The 17,500-nt window shown below is 50.6% G+C and overlaps 1 protein-coding gene across 1 annotated transcript in view; it reads right to left on the bottom strand.

Moving 5' to 3' along the window:
• LOC139237849 (adhesion G protein-coupled receptor L1-like) overlaps positions 1-17,500 on the bottom strand; it is a 454,570-nt gene that overhangs the window by 64,018 nt on the left and 373,052 nt on the right. Inside the window, exon 16 of the mRNA XM_070867073.1 lies at positions 11,919-12,139. Within this exon, the coding sequence (XP_070723174.1) occupies positions 11,919-12,139 (221 nt within the window). The remainder of the gene's footprint in view (positions 1-11,918; positions 12,140-17,500) is intronic.

Here is a 17,500-nt window from a genome sequence, read left to right as displayed (position 1 = left end):
CAACGAGTAAAGACCCAGTCTACTCAATCTATCATCATAAGGTAACCCCCTCATCTCCGGAATCAGCCTAGTGAATCGTCTCTGTACCCCTTCCAAAGCTAGTATATCCTTCCTTAAGTAAGGTGACCAAAACTGCACGCAGTACTCCAGGTGCGGCCTTACCAATACCTGAGACAGTTGCAGCAACACCTCCCTGCTTTTGTACTCCATCCCTTTCGCAATGAAGGCCAACATTCCATTCGCCTTCCTGATTACCTACTTCACCTGCAAACTAACCTTTTGGGATTCATGCACAAGGACCCCCAGGTCCCTCTGCACCACAGCATGTTGTAATTTCTCCCCATTCAAATAATATTCCCTTTTACTGTTTTTTTTCCCCAAGGTGGATGACCTCACACTTTCCGACATTGTATTCCATCTGCCAAACCTTAGCCCATTCGCTTAACCTATCCAAATCTCCTTGCAGCCTCTCTGTGTCCTCTACACAACCCGCTTTCCCACTAATCTTAGTGTCATCTGCAAATTTTGTTGCACTACACTATGTCCCCTCTTCCAGGTCACCTCTGTATATTGTAAACAGTTGTGGTCCCAGCACTGATCCCTTGGGCACACCACTAACCACTGATTTCTAACCGGAAAAGGACCCATTTATCCCGACTCTCTGCTTTCTGTTCGCCAGCCAATTCTCTATCCATTGCTAATACATTTCCTCTGACTCCACGTACCTTTATCTTCTGCAGTAACCTTTTGTGTGGCACCTTATCGAATGCCTTTTGGAAATCTAAATACACCACATCCATCGGTACACCTCTATCCACCATGCTCGTTATATCCTCAAAGAATTCCTGTAAGTTAGTTAAACATGATTTCCCTTTCATGAATCCATGCTGCGTCTGCTTGATTGCACTATTCCTATCCAGATGTCCCACTATTTCTTCCTTAATGATAGTTTCAAGCATTTTCCCCACTACAGATGTTAAACTAACCGACCTATTGCCTGCCCCCTTTTTTAAACAGAGGATGAAATGTCAGCAGTCCATCTGCGGCCAGCTACCTTTAATGTTAGCAGGTATGGGAATTCTTTCCAGGATTGGATGTCAATTCTATTACTAAATGCAATAAGTTGTCCTTCAAGGGAAGCGACTTCTGGTATGTTGAGTGGCTCTGTTAGCTGCCGAGTCATGGAGGGCATGGGGTCAGGGCCCCACTCTCCGACTTGTGCACACATCCAGGCTGACACTCCATTATTATCATCATCACAGGCAGTCCCTCGCAATCGAGGAAGACTTGCTCCCACTCTAAAAGTAAATTCTCAGATGACTGAAGAGTCCAATACAGGAATTACAGTCCCTGTCACAGGTGGGGCAGACAGTGGTTGAAGGAAAGGGTGGGCAGGGAGTCTGGTTTGCCGCACGCTCCTTCCGCTGCCTGCGCTTGGTTTCTGCACACTCTCGGCGACGAGACTCGAGGTGCTCAGCGCCCTCCCGGATGCCGTCTTTCGGGTGAGACATTAAATTGCCTCTTTAAGTGGATGCAAAAGATCCCAGGCCACTATTTGAAGAAGGGCAGGGGACTTCTACAAGTGTCACGGACAATACTTATAAATAATGCCGCCGAAAGCAGACGACCTGGTCATTATGTCAATGCTCCTTGTGGGAGCTTGCTGTGCACAGTTTGGCTGCCATGTTTTCTGTATTACACCAATGACTATGCTTCAAAAGTAATTAATTGGCTGTGAGGAATTTTGGGACATCCTGAGAATGTGAAAGACCCTTCTTTCTTTCTCTCTCATCTTAATTTGCCACAGCCTGTTTCTAGGCCTCCCCCCGACAGGCTGTGTGTTATCTTCCCGTGACACACAGGGTGTTATCCTCCCTGTTCCCTTCACCCATCACCCCTGTGCTCACTGACCTAAACTGACTCCCTGTTAAGCAACTCCTCGATTTTCAAATCCCTCCATGGCCTTGTCCCCCTCCCTATCTCTGTAATCACCTCCAGTCCCACAACCCCCTGAGATGTCTGCGCTCCTCTAATTCTGCCCTCTTGAGCATCCCTGATTATAATCGCTCCACCACTGGTGGCCGTGCCTTCAGCTGCCCAGAGCCGAAGCTCTGGAACTTCCTCCCTAAACCTCTCCGCTTCTCTATCTCTCTCTCCTCCTTTAAGACGGTCATTAAAAGCTACCTCTTTGACCAAACTTTTGATAATCTGTCCCAGTATCTCCTGATGTGGCAAATTTTATTTGATAACTCTCCCGTGAAGCACCTTGGGACATTTTACTATGTTGTAGGTGCTATATAAGTGCATGTTGTTAATGTTGTTGTTGTCCTCCCTGTGACACCCTGTTAGCCCTCTCTGTGGGCACACTGGATGTTAGTCTCCCCGTGACAGACAGCGGCACAGTGACATTTTTCTATCTGTATCATTCCCACGGCTAAAGGTCAAAATCATGTCTTCCAGTGCACACTTAATGAAACACCAAATACCTGGGCTGTGCCCACTTCACAAATACCTGCAGCATTTAACGGTGTCTGCACAGCTCAAAGATTGTTACTTCAAAAGCTAAAGTGACCCTAAGTGCCCACAACAGCTTTGTTGTCTCCATGGCAACGGCAATCTTGCGAGCGTGATTGAAGGCAAGCTCTCCTCCTGGCTGTTTTCAATGTTTCCTGCACCGACTAAACAAACTGTCTCCAAAGGGACAGCCTTCAGACCGTACAGCGCCACCACTTGCGGGAGGATGTAATTACAGTGTGACAGGTTTACATTGAAAGCTTCCATTATAAGAACATAAGAACATAAGAAATAGGAACAGGAGTAGGCCATATGGCCCCTCGAGCCTGCTCTGCCATTCAATCCATGGACTCAGCTCCACTTCCCTGCCTGCTCCCCATAACCCCTTAAGAAACTGTCTAATTCTGTCTTAAATTTATTCAATGTCCCAGCTTCCACAGCTCTCTGAGGCAGCGAATTCCACAGGTTCACAACTCTCTGAGAGGAGAAATTTCTCCTCATCTCAGTTTTAAATGGGTGGCCCCTTATTCTAAGATCATGCCCTCTAGTTCTAGTCTCCCCCATTAGTGGCAACATCCTCTCTGCATCCACCTTGTCAAGCCCCCTCATAACCTTATACATCTCGATAAGATCACCTCTCATTCTTCTGAATGCCAATGAGTAGAGGCCCAACCTACTCAACCTTTCCTCATAGGCCAACCCCCTCATCCCCGGAATCAACCGAGTGAACCTTCTCTGAACTGCCTCCAAAGCAAGTATATCCTTTTGTAAATATGGAAACCAAAACTGCACGCAGTATTCCAGGTGTGTTCTCACCAATACTTTATATAACTGTAGTAAGACTTCCCTGCTTTTATACTTCATCCCCTTTGTAATAAAGGGAAGATTCCATTGGCCTTCCTGATCACTTGCTGTACCTGCATACTATCCTTTTCATGCACAAGTACCCCCAGATCCCGCTGTACTGCAGCACTTTGCAAACTTTCACCATTTAAATAATAACTTGCTCTTTGATTTTTTTCTGCCAAAGTGCATGACCTCACACTTTCCAACATTATACTCCATCTGCCAAATTTTTGCCCACTCACTTAGCCTGTCTATGTCCTTTTGCAGATTTTTTGTGTCCTCCTCACTCATTGCTTTTCCTCCCATCTTTGTATCGTCAGCAAACTTGGCCACGTTACACTCGGTCCCTTCTTCCAAGTCGTTAATATAGATTGTAAATAGTTGGAGTCCCAGCACTGATCCCTGCGGCACCCCACTGGTTGCCAACCAGAGAATGAACCATTTATCCCGACTCTCTGTTCTCTGTTAGTTAGCCAATCCTCTATCCATGCTAATATATTACCCCCAACCCCGTGAACTTTTATCTTGTGCAGTAACCTTTTATGTGGCACCTTGTCAAATGCCTTCTGGATCAGGTGGAGAGTGGGAATTCTTGATAGAAATATATAAAAATAAGGGGCTGGATTTTCCGTCCTGTCTGCCTCTGTTTTCCTCCGCCGAGGGGCGGCAATGGGGGCGGTGAGCTCTTCCGGGCGGGCGGCTAGCTTCCAGCGCCCCGCCGGGGTTGTCGGTGCCAGTTTCGACGGGCGCGCGGAGCAGTACCGCCCGGGAGACTCGTGCCGGAGTGCAACACCTATTCAATATTTGACTCCCGCCTGACCCGTAGCGCCCCGCAGCGCCCCCTTGTGGGACCGCCTGGGTCCGACCGATACCGGCTGCAGTGAGGTGAGTAATGTCCGCCTCAGGCAAGGGCAATTATTTTTTTCTTTCATTTTGTTTCTGCGATTTATGTTCTGGTGGCGTGGGCTATGTATTGGGAATGATTTTTGGTGAGTTTTTTTTCTCCTCGGGCCTCTGTCTCAGAGCACTCCCAGGTCGGCTGTTTAGCGCGGGATTTTTCCTTGCTCAGCCGGCCTAGCGCCCTGAGAGAGGTAACACCTCCCTTAGCTCTTTGCCCCACACTCAGGGCCCAGCTGCCCAATTTTGCTGACTGAGGCGCAAACTTTACCGCCCCGCCGCCATTACCGCCCCGAAACTAGCAAAGCCGAAAATCGAGCTCTTAAAGGACTTTACAATGTGGATTGAATTAGATCTGTGCATCCTGGTCTGACCATCCCCTGTCCTCTAACCCCAGTTTGACCTGATGACTACACCTGCTGCTGACTCCTTATGAGCAACGCCAGAGGAAGTCCACTAGTGGATCTGTGGAATTTATTAGCTACCTCATTGTTATCCGGGAAAAAAAACGCTTGCTGCTTACGTAATTAAACACTTAATTAAATATTAGACTGATTGAAACAGGGGAGGGCTCTCCTGAGGAAAATGGCCTCGTGCCTGACCCAGGGGAGCAGGGGGGTCAAGGGTCAGCTGGAGGGATGAGTGTGAGAAGGGGCCTTCAATTTAAAATGGTCACCGAGGGTGAGCAGGAGAAATTTCTTTACACGGAGGGTCGTTGGAGCATGGGATGTTTCGGTACAGGGAGTGGTTGAAGGGGGAGAATATTACATCTGTGCTTTCCTTCTCATTTTGCTTTTTTTAAATGGACGCAGCTATTCGCACTAGCAAAACGCTCTGATTGTCTCTGATAGGCTCACATGATCACATGACCTGATTGCTGATTGGTCCCCTTGCAGGATAAGCCACACCCAGAAGTTTCTCTGGAATGAGTAATTCGAACCGCCCAGCCCAAGTTCTGAGTGACTTTGCAAAGTGTAATTCGGGCCATTCTGACTTCAGACCCCAGACAAGATAGAGCTCCCCAATCCCAGCCCAAGTTCCTGACCAGCCCCCTCCTCCCGCCCAGCCCAAGTTCATGCACCCCTCACCCCAAGTTTCTGAACTAACCTCCCCCACCCCCGCCCCACCATAGTTGGGGCATTGTGTGTGGGTCACGGATTGTTAACAGGTTTATTGGGTATGAAGTGAATAGTGACAGCGTCGTGACTTCTGGATTTCATCCACTCCAATGATGTCCCTTGTCACACACGCACCGAACTTTCAGAGAAATCGGGTGTGTGTGTAAAGGGGGTTGGAAGAATGTGATCCGTCTTCCCTAAGTTCCCTCTCTCCCCTCCAATCCTCCCTCCCGCTTCCCCTCTCTCTCCCACCGTCTCTTTCTCTCTCCCTCCCTAGTTTCTCTCTCTCTCTCTCTCCTTCCCAGTCTTTCTCTCTCCCTCCCCAGTCTCTCTCTCTCCCTCCCCAGTCTCTCTCTCTCCCTCCCCAGTCTCTCTCTCTCCCTCCCCAGTCTCTCTCTCTCTCCCTCCCCAGTCTCCCTCCCTCCCCGTCTCTGTCTCCGTCTCTCTCTCTCTCTCTCGCTCTCTCCCTCCCCAGTCTCTCTCTCTCTCGCCCTTCCCAGTCTCTCTCTCTCACTGCTCCTCCAGTCTCTCTCTCTCTCTCTCTCTCTCTCTTCCCTCAGTCTCTCTCTCCCTCCCCAGTCTCTCTCTCACCCCAGTCTCTCTTTCTCTCTCTCTCTCTCTCTCTCTGCCCGCCCTAGTCTCTCTCTCTCTCTCGCCGTCTCCTCTAGTCTTTCTCTCTCTCCATCCCCCCAGTCTGTCTCTCTCTCCGCCCCCCCAGTCTCTCTCTCACTCCGCCCCTCTAGTCTCTCTCTCACTCTCCGCCCTCCCAAGTCTCTCTCTCTCTGTCCCCCAGTCTCTCTCTCTCTCCGCTCCCCCCAGTCTCTCTCTCTCTCTCAACCCCCCAAGTCTCTCTCTCTCTCCCTCCCCAGTCTCTCCCTCTCCCACCCCCAGTCTCTCTCTCTTCCTCCCCCCCCCCCAGTCTCTCTCTCTCTGCCCCCCCCAGTCTCTCTCTCTCCCCCACCCTCACTCTCTCCCCGCCCCAGTCTCTCTCTCTACCCGCCCCAGTCTCTCTCTCTGCCCCCCGCAGTCTCTCTCTCTCCCCCACCCTCACTCTCTCCCCGCCCCAGTCTCTCTCTCTACCTGCCCCAGTCTCTCTCTCTGCCCCCCCAGTCTCTCTCTCTCCCACTACCTCCGATGTTTTCTCTCCCACACAAGGCCGCAAAAATGTTCCAAATAATCCAAAAGCTGGAAGCAGCTCCAACTCCAGCGGCAGCTCCACGCGGCTCGGCCCGACTTCCTCGTATGTCGCACTGCGCATGCGTGACCGCAACGCGGGCTCGTGCTCACAAAGGGTGCGGAGTCCAATGCGCGCATGCGCAGACTGACGCACAACAAACTGGTGCAGATAGTCACTCTGTTTTTTGATTCATTCTCTGGGATGTGAGCATCACTGGCAAGGTCGGCATTTATTGCCCATCCATAGTTGCCCTTCAGAAGGTAGTGGTGGCCTTGAGCCGCTGGTTTAAGAACGTAAGAACATAAGAAATCGGAGCAGGAGTAGGCCCTTTGAACTCCCCCATTCAACAAGATCATGGCTGATCTTTGACCTCAACTCCAACTTCCCGCCCTATCCCCATATCCCCATATCCCTTGATTCCCTTAGACTCCAAAAATCTATCGATCTCTGTCTTGAATATACTCAACGACCCAGCCTCCGCAGCCCTCTGGGGCAGAGAATTCCAAAGATTCACCACCCTCTGAGTGAAGAACTTTCTCCTCATCTCAGTCCTTAATGGCCAACCCCTTATTCTGAGACTCTGACCCCTGGTTCTAGACTCCCCAGCCAGGGGGAAACATCCTCCCTGCATCTACCCTGTCAAGCCCTGTAAGAATTTTATAAATTTCAATAAGATCACCTCTCAATCTTCTAAACTCTAAGGAATACAGGCCTAGTCTACTCAATCTGTCCTCATAGGACAATTCCCCCCATCCCAGGAATCAGTCTGGTGAACCTTCGTTGCACTCCCTCTAAGGCAAGTATATCCTTCCTTGGGTAAGGAGACCAAGGTAAGGTTTGATATATTGTAGCTAGTTAGGCCATTTCAGAGAGTAGTTAAGAGTTAACCACATTGCTGTGGGTCTGGAGTCACATATAGGCCCAGACCGGGTAAGGACGGCAGGTTTTCCTCCCTAAAGGACATCAGTGAACCAGTTGGGTTTTTACCAAGTTCTGTGGTCACTTCTCAAACTGCCATGACGGGATATGAATTCACATTCAATGCCTCTTGAATCCTAGTCCAGCAACATGGCCACTACGCTAACATACTCCACGGGACTGAAAGTCTAATTTAGATGCAGTGCCTAACCAATCTTTACCATTCCTCCAGTGAGTTCAAACTACTGGAGCTGATCCAGAGTTTGACAGGAATATCTGAGTGAGAATCAAGCTCAGGATTTCAATCCTTTATGTTGGAGGTTGAACACGTTTCTTAAAAGAGCTATGGGGCGGAAATTGCTCACCACTGGAAACGGGGCGCACGCACCACCTCCTGTTTCTGTTGTTTCCACCGCAACAGGGGGTGAGGTGGCCTCGAGCAAAATTCCGCACTTTGGCTTTTTTTTTTGTGGTGTCCCGGAAGTCCGTCATAATGGGGGCGGTTGTCCGGGGGTGAGCGGAAGATGGCGCACTGGAGGGGCGGAAATTGCGGGGGGGGTGGGGGGGAGCGGAGCGGCTGCCGCTGTCACTCATCGGCGTAGCGCTGATGACGTCATCACGGCGCCACGTCACCACGGCTCTCCCCTTCACTTAAAGGGGAAGAGCCTGCGCGATTGTTTAGGTTCGGCCCACTGGGACACCAGGGAGGGGGGGGGTTTCGGCCGGGCCAGTGGGCCTGGCACCCTGTTGCCGGCCCGGCCGAACCCGGGGGGGCATAATTGTCGGGCCGACCTGGCAGTCGGTCAACAAAAAAGCAATATGGCGGCAGCGGCGGTGCGCCCTCCCCTTTAATGGAAGCCGCACTGCCATTGCAGAAGGGGAAAAGCATGTTTTGGCACCACTTGGTGGGAGGAAGACTTTCACGGCGGTATTTCGCCATGGGGGGGGGATGGGGGGAACATCGGCAAGCGCACTGTGATGATGTACCGAGGACGGATCGGTAGCGGTGGAGGGCCACATCTAACTCCCTTTTGAATATATCCAATGAACTGGCATCAACAACTCTCTGCGGTAGAGAATTCCACAGGTTAACTCTCTGGGTGAAGAAGTTTCTCCTCATCTCAGTCCTAAATGGCTTACCCTTTATCCTCAGACTATGACCCCTGGTTCTGGATTTCCCCAACATCGGGAACATTCTTCCTGCATCTATCCTGTCAAGTCCCATCAGAATTTTATATGTTTCTATGAGATCCCCTCTCATCCTTCTAAATTCCAGTGAATACAGGCCCATTCGATCCAGTCTCTCCTCATATGTCAGTCCAGCCATCCCGGGAATCAGTCTGGTGAACCTTCGCTGCACTCCCTCAATAGCAAGAACGTCCTTCCTCAGATGAGGAGACCAAAACTGAACACAATATTCCAGGTGAGGCCTCACTAAGTCCCTGTACAACTGCAGTAAGATCTCCCTGCTCCTATACTCAAATCCCCTATGAAGGCCAACATGCCATTTGCCTTCTTCACGGCCTGCTGTACCTGCTTGCCAACTTTCAATGACTGATGTACCATGACACCCAGGTCTCGTTGCACCTCCCCTTTTCCTAATCTGCCGCCATTCAGATAATATTCTGCCTTCATGTTTTTGCCACCAAAGTGGATAACCTCACATTTATCCACATTATACTGCATCTGCCATGCATTTGCCCACTCACCTACCCTGTCCAAGTCACTCTGCAGCCTCTTAGCTTCCTCCTCACAGCTCACACCGCCATCCAGTTTAGTGTCATCTGCAAACTTGGAGATATTACACTCAATTCCTTCATCCAAATCATTAATGTATATTGTAAATAGCTGAGGTCCCAGCACTGAGCCCTGCGGCACCCCACTAGTCACTACCTGCCATTCTGAAAAGGACCCGTTTATCCCGACTCTCTGCTTCCTATCTGCCAACCAGTTCTCTATCCATGTCAGTACATTACCCCCAATACCATGCGCTTTGATTTTGCACACCAATCTCTTGTGTGGAACCTTGTCAAAAGCCTTTTGAAAGTCCAAATACACCACATCCACTGGTTCTCCCTTGTCCACTCTACCAGTTATATCCTCAAAATATTACAGAAGTTTTGTCAAGCATGATTTCCTTTTCATAAATCCATGCTGACTTCGACCAATCCTATCACTACTTTCCAAATGTGCTGTTATTTCATCTTTAATAATTGTTTCCAAAATTTTCCCTACGACTGATGTCAGGTTAACCGTTTGCCCATAATAATTGCCCATTTTCTCTCTCCCTCCTTTTTTAAAAAGTGGTGTTACATTAGCTACCCTCCAGTCCATAGGAACTGATCCAGAGTCGATAGACTGTTGGAAAATGATCACCAATGCATCCACTATTTCTCGGGCCACTTCCTTAAGTACTCTGGGATGCAGACGATCAGGCCCCGGGGATTTATCGGCCTTCAATCCCATCAATTTCCCTAACACAATTTCCCACCTAATGAGGATATCCTTCAGTTCCTCCTTCTCACTAGACCCTCGGTCCCCGAGTACTTCCGGAAGGTTAATTGTGTCTTCCTTCGTGAAGATAGAACCAAAGTATTTGTTGAACTGGTCTGCCATTTCTTTGTTCCCCATTATAAATTCAACTGAATCTGACTGCAAGGGACCTACATTTGTCTTCACTAATCTTTTTCTCTTTACATATCTATAGAAGCAGTCAGTTTTTATGTCCCCGGCAAGCTTCCTCTCATACTCTATTTTGTCCTCCTCTGCTGAATTCTAAATTTCTCCCAGTCCTCAAGTTTGCTCCTTTTTCTGGCCAATTTATATGCCTCTTCCTTGGATCTAACACTATCCTTAATTTCCCTTGTTAGCCAAGGTTGAGTCACCTTCCCCATTTTATTTTTACTCCAGCTTCCCCTTAAATGCATCTATGCTAGTCACCTCAACTACTCCTTATGGGAGCGAGTTCCACATTCTAACCATTCTCTGGGTAAAGAAGTTTCCTTTTGGATTTAGTGACTATCTTAGATTTAAGGCACATAGTTTTAGCCTCCTCCACAAGTGGAAACATCTCCTCCCCCTCTACTCTGCAAAACCCTTTCATAATTTTAAATGAGAGGGGATCTCATCGAAACATATAAAATTCTGACAGGGTTGGACGGTTAGATGCAGGAAGAATGTTCCCGATGTTGGGAAAGTCCAGAACCAGGGGTCATAGTCTAAGGATAAGGGGTAAGCCATTTAGGACCGAGACGAGGAGAAACATCTTCACTCAGAGAATTGTTAACCTGTGGAATTCTCTACCATAGAAAGTAGTTTGTTGATGCCAGTTCATTGGATATATTCAAAAGGGAGTTAGATGTGGCCCTTACGACTAAAGGGATCAAGGGGTATGGTGAGAAAGCAGGAATGGGGTACTGAAGTTGCATGATCAGCCATGATCATATTGAATGGTGGTGCAGGCTCAAAGGGCCGAATGGCCTGCTCCTGCACCTATTTTCTATGTTTTTATGTTTCTCTCTTCTACAGAGAAGAGCCCCAGCCTATTCAGTTGTTCGTGATTGGTGTAACCTCTCAGTTCTGATATCACCCTTGTAAACATTTTTACAATGTGGAGATCAGAACTGTGCACAGTGCCCCAAGGGCTGGATTTTGGTTTGGACTGAGCCTCTGTTAGCGCCCCGGAGGGTCTGGAAATGATTACCACCTGGGCGGCCATCGTACAGCTCCCCTCCGGGATATTGGGTGCCAGTTTTGCGCCGGTGTTGAGCAGTACCGCCCGGGAACATCGCGCCGGTGTGCAATGCCCCCGGTATCGGCCCGATCGCAAAGCCTGCTTCTCGCTGACCCCGCAGCGCCCCATGGCCAACCCGCCCGAGAAAGCGGGTGGTCGGGGCTGAGGTGGTGAGGGAAGGAACGACTGCGTGAGGTAAGCGCGGTTGTTTTGTTTTATTTTTATGGTTTATCTTGAATTGGGGTGAGCAAGGTATGTTTTTTGAGCTGATTTTCTTTCTGCAGGAAGGCCTCTCTTCGGGCTTCGAGGCCAGCTCTTTAGCGTGGGATACTCAGTTGCACACCCGGCCTAGCGCCCCGAGAGAGTGTGGAACGCCTCCCTTAGCGCTCCGCTCCACTCTCAGGGCCCAGCTGCTGAATTTTGTGGCTGCTGACGCAAACCGTTTCCCGGCGCCAAATTTAGCACCCGCCCGACTTTACCGCCTCTAAAAACCCTCAACTGAAAATCCATCCCCAAGTCTCGATGCCAGTGCTTCTGCTCTTCCCTCTCTATTTACTGCGTCTCACTCTATCAGCCTACCCTTCTTTTCCCTTCTCCCTCATGTCTTTATCCAGCTTCCCCTTAAATGCATCCATGCTATTCGCCTCAACCACTCCCTGACCAGACCCACATTCTCATCGCTCTCTTGCAAATTGAGTCGTTCTGTTTAACTCACGCTTTCTCAGTTCCGTAGCTCCTGTAGTCTACCGCTGCGGAGATCCCAACCACCAGCGCAGGGAAGCAGTAACCGCAGAGGTAATAGTACTTCTTCCTGGAGTACTCGCTCTCAAAGACCTCGACCAGCATGAGGTAGAGATGGACACCTTCCAGACACATCCAGGAGAAGGCTGCCAGGAAGAAGAAGTGAAGGAAGCCGGCGATTATTGGGCAGACGATCTGAAAGAGAAAGACGAAACGAGTGAGTGGTGCTGGGACCGGCAACCTTGGGAAACATTGGTCTTCCAATCAGATATAGGACTCAAGCATTAGGGGAAGGAGTATGATCGGGACTGAGAGCGGGACTGAGCGTGGGATTGGAACTCGGCCCTGGATTGGGACTTGGACTGGGGCTGGGCCCGAGGCTGGGGCTGGGCCCGAGGCTGAGCCCGAGGCTGGGACTGGGCCCGAGGCTGAGCCCGAGGCTGGGACTGGGTCCGAGGCTGAGCCCGAGGCTGAGCCCGAGGCTGGGGCTGGGCCCGAGGCTGAGCCCGAGGCTGGGACTGGGCCCGAGGCTGAGCCCGAGGCTGGGACTGGGTCCGAGGCTGAGCCCGAGGCTGAGCCCGAGGCTGGGGCTGGGCCCGAGGCTGAGCCCGAGGCTGGGACTGGGCCCGAGGCTGAGCCCGAGGCTGGGACTGGGTCCGAGGCTGAGCCCGAGGCTGAGCCCGAGGCTGGGGCTGGGCCCGAGGCTGAGCCTGAGGCTGGGGCTGGGCCCGAGGCTGGGACTGGGACCGAGGCTGGGACTGGGACCGAGGTTGGGACTAGGCCCGAGGCTGAGCCTGAGGCTAGGGCTGGGACTGGGCTCGAGGCTGGGGCTGGGACTGGGCCCGAGGTTGGGACTGGGACTGGGCCCGAGACTGGGGCTGGGCTCGAGGCTGGGGCTGGGCCCGAGGCTGGGGCTGGGACTGGGCCCAAGGTTGGGACTGGGACTGGGCCCGAGACTGGGACTGGGCTCGAGGCTGGGGCTGGGCCCGAGGCTGGGGCTGGGACTGGGCCCGAGGTTGGGACTGGGACTGGGCCCGAGACTGGGACTGGGCTCGAGGCTGGGGCTGAGCCCGAGGCTGGGGCTGGGACTGGGCCCGAGGTTGGGACTGGGACTGGGCCCGAGACTGGGGCTAGGACTGAGGCTGGGACTGGGGCTGGGCCCGAGGCTGAGGGTGGGACTGGGGCTGGGCCCAAGGCTGGGACTGGGATTGAGGTTGGGACTGGGACTGGGTCCAAGGCTGGGACTGGGCCCGAGGCTGAGCCCGAGGCTGGGACTGGGCCCGAGGCTGAGCCCGAGGCTGGGACTGGGTCCGAGGCTGAGCCCGAGGCTGAGCCCGAGGCTGGGGCTGGGCCCGAGGCTGAGCCCGAGGCTGAGCCTGAGGCTGGGGCTGGGCCCGAGGCTGGGACTGGGACCGAGGTTGGGACTAGGCCCGAGGCTGAGCCTGAGGCTAGGGCTGGGACTGGGCTCGAGGCTGGGGCTGGGACTGGGCCCGAGGTTGGGACTGGGACTGGGCCCGAGACTGGTGCTGGGCTCGAGGCTGGGGCTGGGCCCGAGGCTGGGGCTGAGACTGGGCCCAAGGTTGGGACTGGGACTGGGCCCGAGACTGGGACTGGGCTCGAGGCTGGGGCTGGGCCCGAGGCTGGGGCTGGGACTGGGCCCGAGGTTGGGACTGGGACTGGGCCCGAGACTGGGACTGGGCTCGAGGCTGGGGCTGAGCCCGAGGCTGGGGCTGGGACTGGGCCCGAGGTTGGGACTGGGACTGGGCCCGAGACTGGGGCTAGGACTGAGGCTGGGACTGGGGCTGGGCCCGAGGCTGAGGGTGGGACTGGGGCTGGGCCCAAGGCTGGGACTGGGATTGAGGTTGGGACTGGGACTGGGCCCAAGGCTGGGGCTGAGCATGAGGCTGGGACTGGGGCTGGGCCCTGAGGTAAAATAACACTTTTCAAATCGGGTGCAATTTTGTTTATGCCAAAAGCAGAAACTCTATATTTATACGGTGCCAATCCTGGTTTGGAGGAGCTAGGTATTGTACTTCCAACTTTCTCACCGCCCCCAACATCTTTATCCATGTAAAGTGAGGGATTACCTTCGGCAGTAATCGTGGGCAAGGGTACATTTTTTCCTGCCTAGTATTTTAGTGGAGATGTCCACCATTTAAAATGGTGGCAATTTAAACATTGAACCCCATTGGTTGTGACGAGTTGAGTGGTTCGCAATCGCGCTCTTGATTCGGAAGGTACAGTTTTCCAACCTCACCCAGAGAGTCCTGGCGAGAGCAGACAGGCTTTGAAAACTATTTAAAAATCTCGGCCCCTTTACAACCAGCGGGGAAGCCCACCTCTGATATTTAAATGAGATCGAAAGCCTAGCTGCAATATTTAAATGAGTCTATAAACTGCCACCAGTATTTAAATTAGACTATAAGTCCACCTCCAATATTTAAATGAGACTATAAGTCCACCTCCAATATTTAAATGCGACTATAAGTCCATCTCCAATATTTAAATGAGACTATACGTCTGCCTCCAATATTTAAATGAGACTATAATCCACCTCCAATATTTAAATGAGACTATAATCCACCTCCAATATTTAAATGAGACTATAATCCACCTCCAATATTTAAATGAGACTATAATCCACCTCCAATATTTAAATGAGACTATAATCCACCTCCAATATTTAAATGAGACTATACGTCCGCCTCCAATATTTAAATGAGACTATAATCCACCTCCAATATTTAAATGAGACTATAATCCACCTCCAATATTTAAATGAGACTATACGTCTGCCTCCAATATTTAAATGAGACTATTCGTCCGCCTCCAATATTTAAATGAGACTATAATCCACCTCCAATATTTAAATGAGACTATAATCCACCTCCAATATTTAAATGAGACTATAATCCACCTCCAATATTTAAATGAGACTATACGTCTGCCTCCAATATTTAAATGAGACTATACGTCCGCCTCCAATATTTAAATGAGACTATAATCCACCTCCAATATTTAAATGAGACTATAATCCACCTCCAATATTTAAATGAGACTATAATCCACCTCCAATATTTAAATGAGACTATAATCCACCTCCAATATTTAAATGAGACTATACGTCTGCCTCCAATATTTAAATGAGACTATTCGTCCGCCTCCAATATTTAAATGAGACTATAATCCACCTCCAATATTTAAATGAGACTATAATCCACCTCCAATATTTAATTGAGACAATAAGTTCGCCCCAATATTTAAATGGTGACCATGCCAGGGGTACGACTCCTGCTTTCTGGAAGTTTAAGTACCAGAGAAATGTCCCAGCCCTGCAGTAGCAACGATCCAGACCTCCATTTTGAGACTCCTATCGGCAAAATGAATTGACAGAGGGTGGTAGATCCTGGGGACATGCAGACTTGGATAGTAAAGAGCAAGAACATGTTTGGAATGGACACCCAGAGTGAGTACTTTGTCAAGGTTAGTTCAATGATTCCTACTGATCGATAGTTCAGACGAACATTTAGTACCAAGTATTCTGATCAATCTAACAGTGACAGAGCTGGTTTGTCGGCAGCCTTGTGAATCAACCACCCACAAATAACATTACTGCGCAACAAAGGAACTTTCCATCAAAAGAGCCAGAGACACAGATGGCCGATGCTATTTTTAATACCGAGTTACCCTACTTAAATCATATCAAAGCATAGATTTTGTGGTTTTGCTGAAGCTATGTGACTGTAAGTAATGGCGCGTGAGGCAACAGACTCCTAGGGGCTGAAATTGCCCCTTTTTATAGCCCTGTTCGTGCCTCTGGGGGGGGGGGGCGTTATCGGAGTGCAATGAGGTTTTCGGCCAGGCGAGGGGGTTGATTGTGCCTCTCGGGAAATTGTCCCGGAGTTTTGGCGGGGGGAGGTAATGTCCCGGAAGCGATGACATCATCGCCGTGCGTGCCGACCTCTTTGCGTCACGAGGGCAGAATTGCCCCGCGGGTGGTCATGTTTTTTTGTCGGGCAACTACCCCGTCGACCCGGCAATAGTGGCCCTCGCCTTAGCCGGCCGCCATCGTGCAGCCCGGTGCTCCGTTGTGGGTGCTGGGCATCTGGCCCAGTCGATTGCCTCCCTGGAGGCCCAGTGGCGGCCACCAAAGGGTCTGTGGAGTTCGCAGTGGCCTTATCTTTTGAATGTAGGGGTGGGGCATTGTAGCACATCAACTCCGCGTCCTTGGAGGAACACATGTGCCCAACGCTGTGTTGTGGGCAGGACTTACAGGCCGGGCGATAAAAGTCCCGGCCCCGGAAGGTCACCGCCCCCGATCGGGGCACGGGCCAATTTCGGCCCCCTGGGCTGTTACTGAGCGAGCAAACAGACAGATTTGCCAAGATACATCACAGATCATGGTGACTGCCGAGCCAAGCACAGTGTCTGTGCAACACTCTGTACCTGTCTAACGCCACATCACAGCTCTTTCTGTTGAGCACTGTCAGTCCTCTAAATTTGCTTGCTTTGATACTACAGAGTGCCGATTGTTCCCCATTGTTACTCTATGCCACATTGATTGGCAGTGGCTACCCTCGAGCTAATGGATGGGTTGTGACTAACCAAGATTCAACGGACTATAGAGTGCCAATTGTTCATTAGTACTCCATAGCTTACCAATTCTTCTTCTACATCCCATGGATTTCTAGTGACTACCATAGATTGCATAAAATGGCTACATGTACTCTACATCACATTGATTGACCTTAGACCCAATGGATTGGGTATGATTACCCAAGACCCAATGGATTGGGTGTGATTATAGACCCAATGGATTGGGTATGATTATAGATCCAATGGATTGGGTATGATTACATTAGACCCAATGGATTGGGTGTGATTATAGATCTCATGGATTGGGTGTGATTATAGGCCCAGTGGATTGGGTGTGATTATAGACCCAATGGATTGGGTGTGATTCTAGACCCCATGGATTGGATGTGATTATAGACCCAATGGATTGGGGTGATTATAGACCCCATGGATTGGATGTGATTATAGACCCTATGGATTGGGTGTGATTATAGACCCCATGGATTGGGTGTGACTATAGACCCAATGGATTGGATGTGATTATAGACCCAATGGATTGGGGTGATTATAGACCCAGTGGATTGGGTGTGATTATAGACCCCATGGATTGGATGTGATTATAGACCCCATGGATTGGGTGTGATTATAGACCCTATGGATTGGGTGTGATTATAGACCCCATGGATTGGGTGTGACTATAGACTCCATGGATTAGGTGTGATTATAGACCCAGTGGATTGGGTGTGATTATAGACCCAATGGATTGGGTGCGACTATTCAGGGATGTGAAAAACTGGGAACACACATCAAAGGCACTGGAAAAACGTAACCAGGCTTACATACATCGGCAGTGGATGTTGTCGAATTTCCGTATTTGGAAGGGATATTAATTGGGAAATTCACATGTTCAGTGACTCAAAAATGGTGTCGAAACTGATGATGTTCCCTCACCCTTCAACTGCTCCCTACCCAACCCCAACC

This window comes from Pristiophorus japonicus, chromosome 24 (genome assembly GCF_044704955.1).
Source record: "Pristiophorus japonicus isolate sPriJap1 chromosome 24, sPriJap1.hap1, whole genome shotgun sequence".
Taxonomy (NCBI): domain Eukaryota; kingdom Metazoa; phylum Chordata; class Chondrichthyes; family Pristiophoridae; genus Pristiophorus; species Pristiophorus japonicus.
The sequence above is the reverse complement of the archived record's forward strand: the minus strand, read 5'-3'. Positions and strand labels throughout refer to the sequence as shown.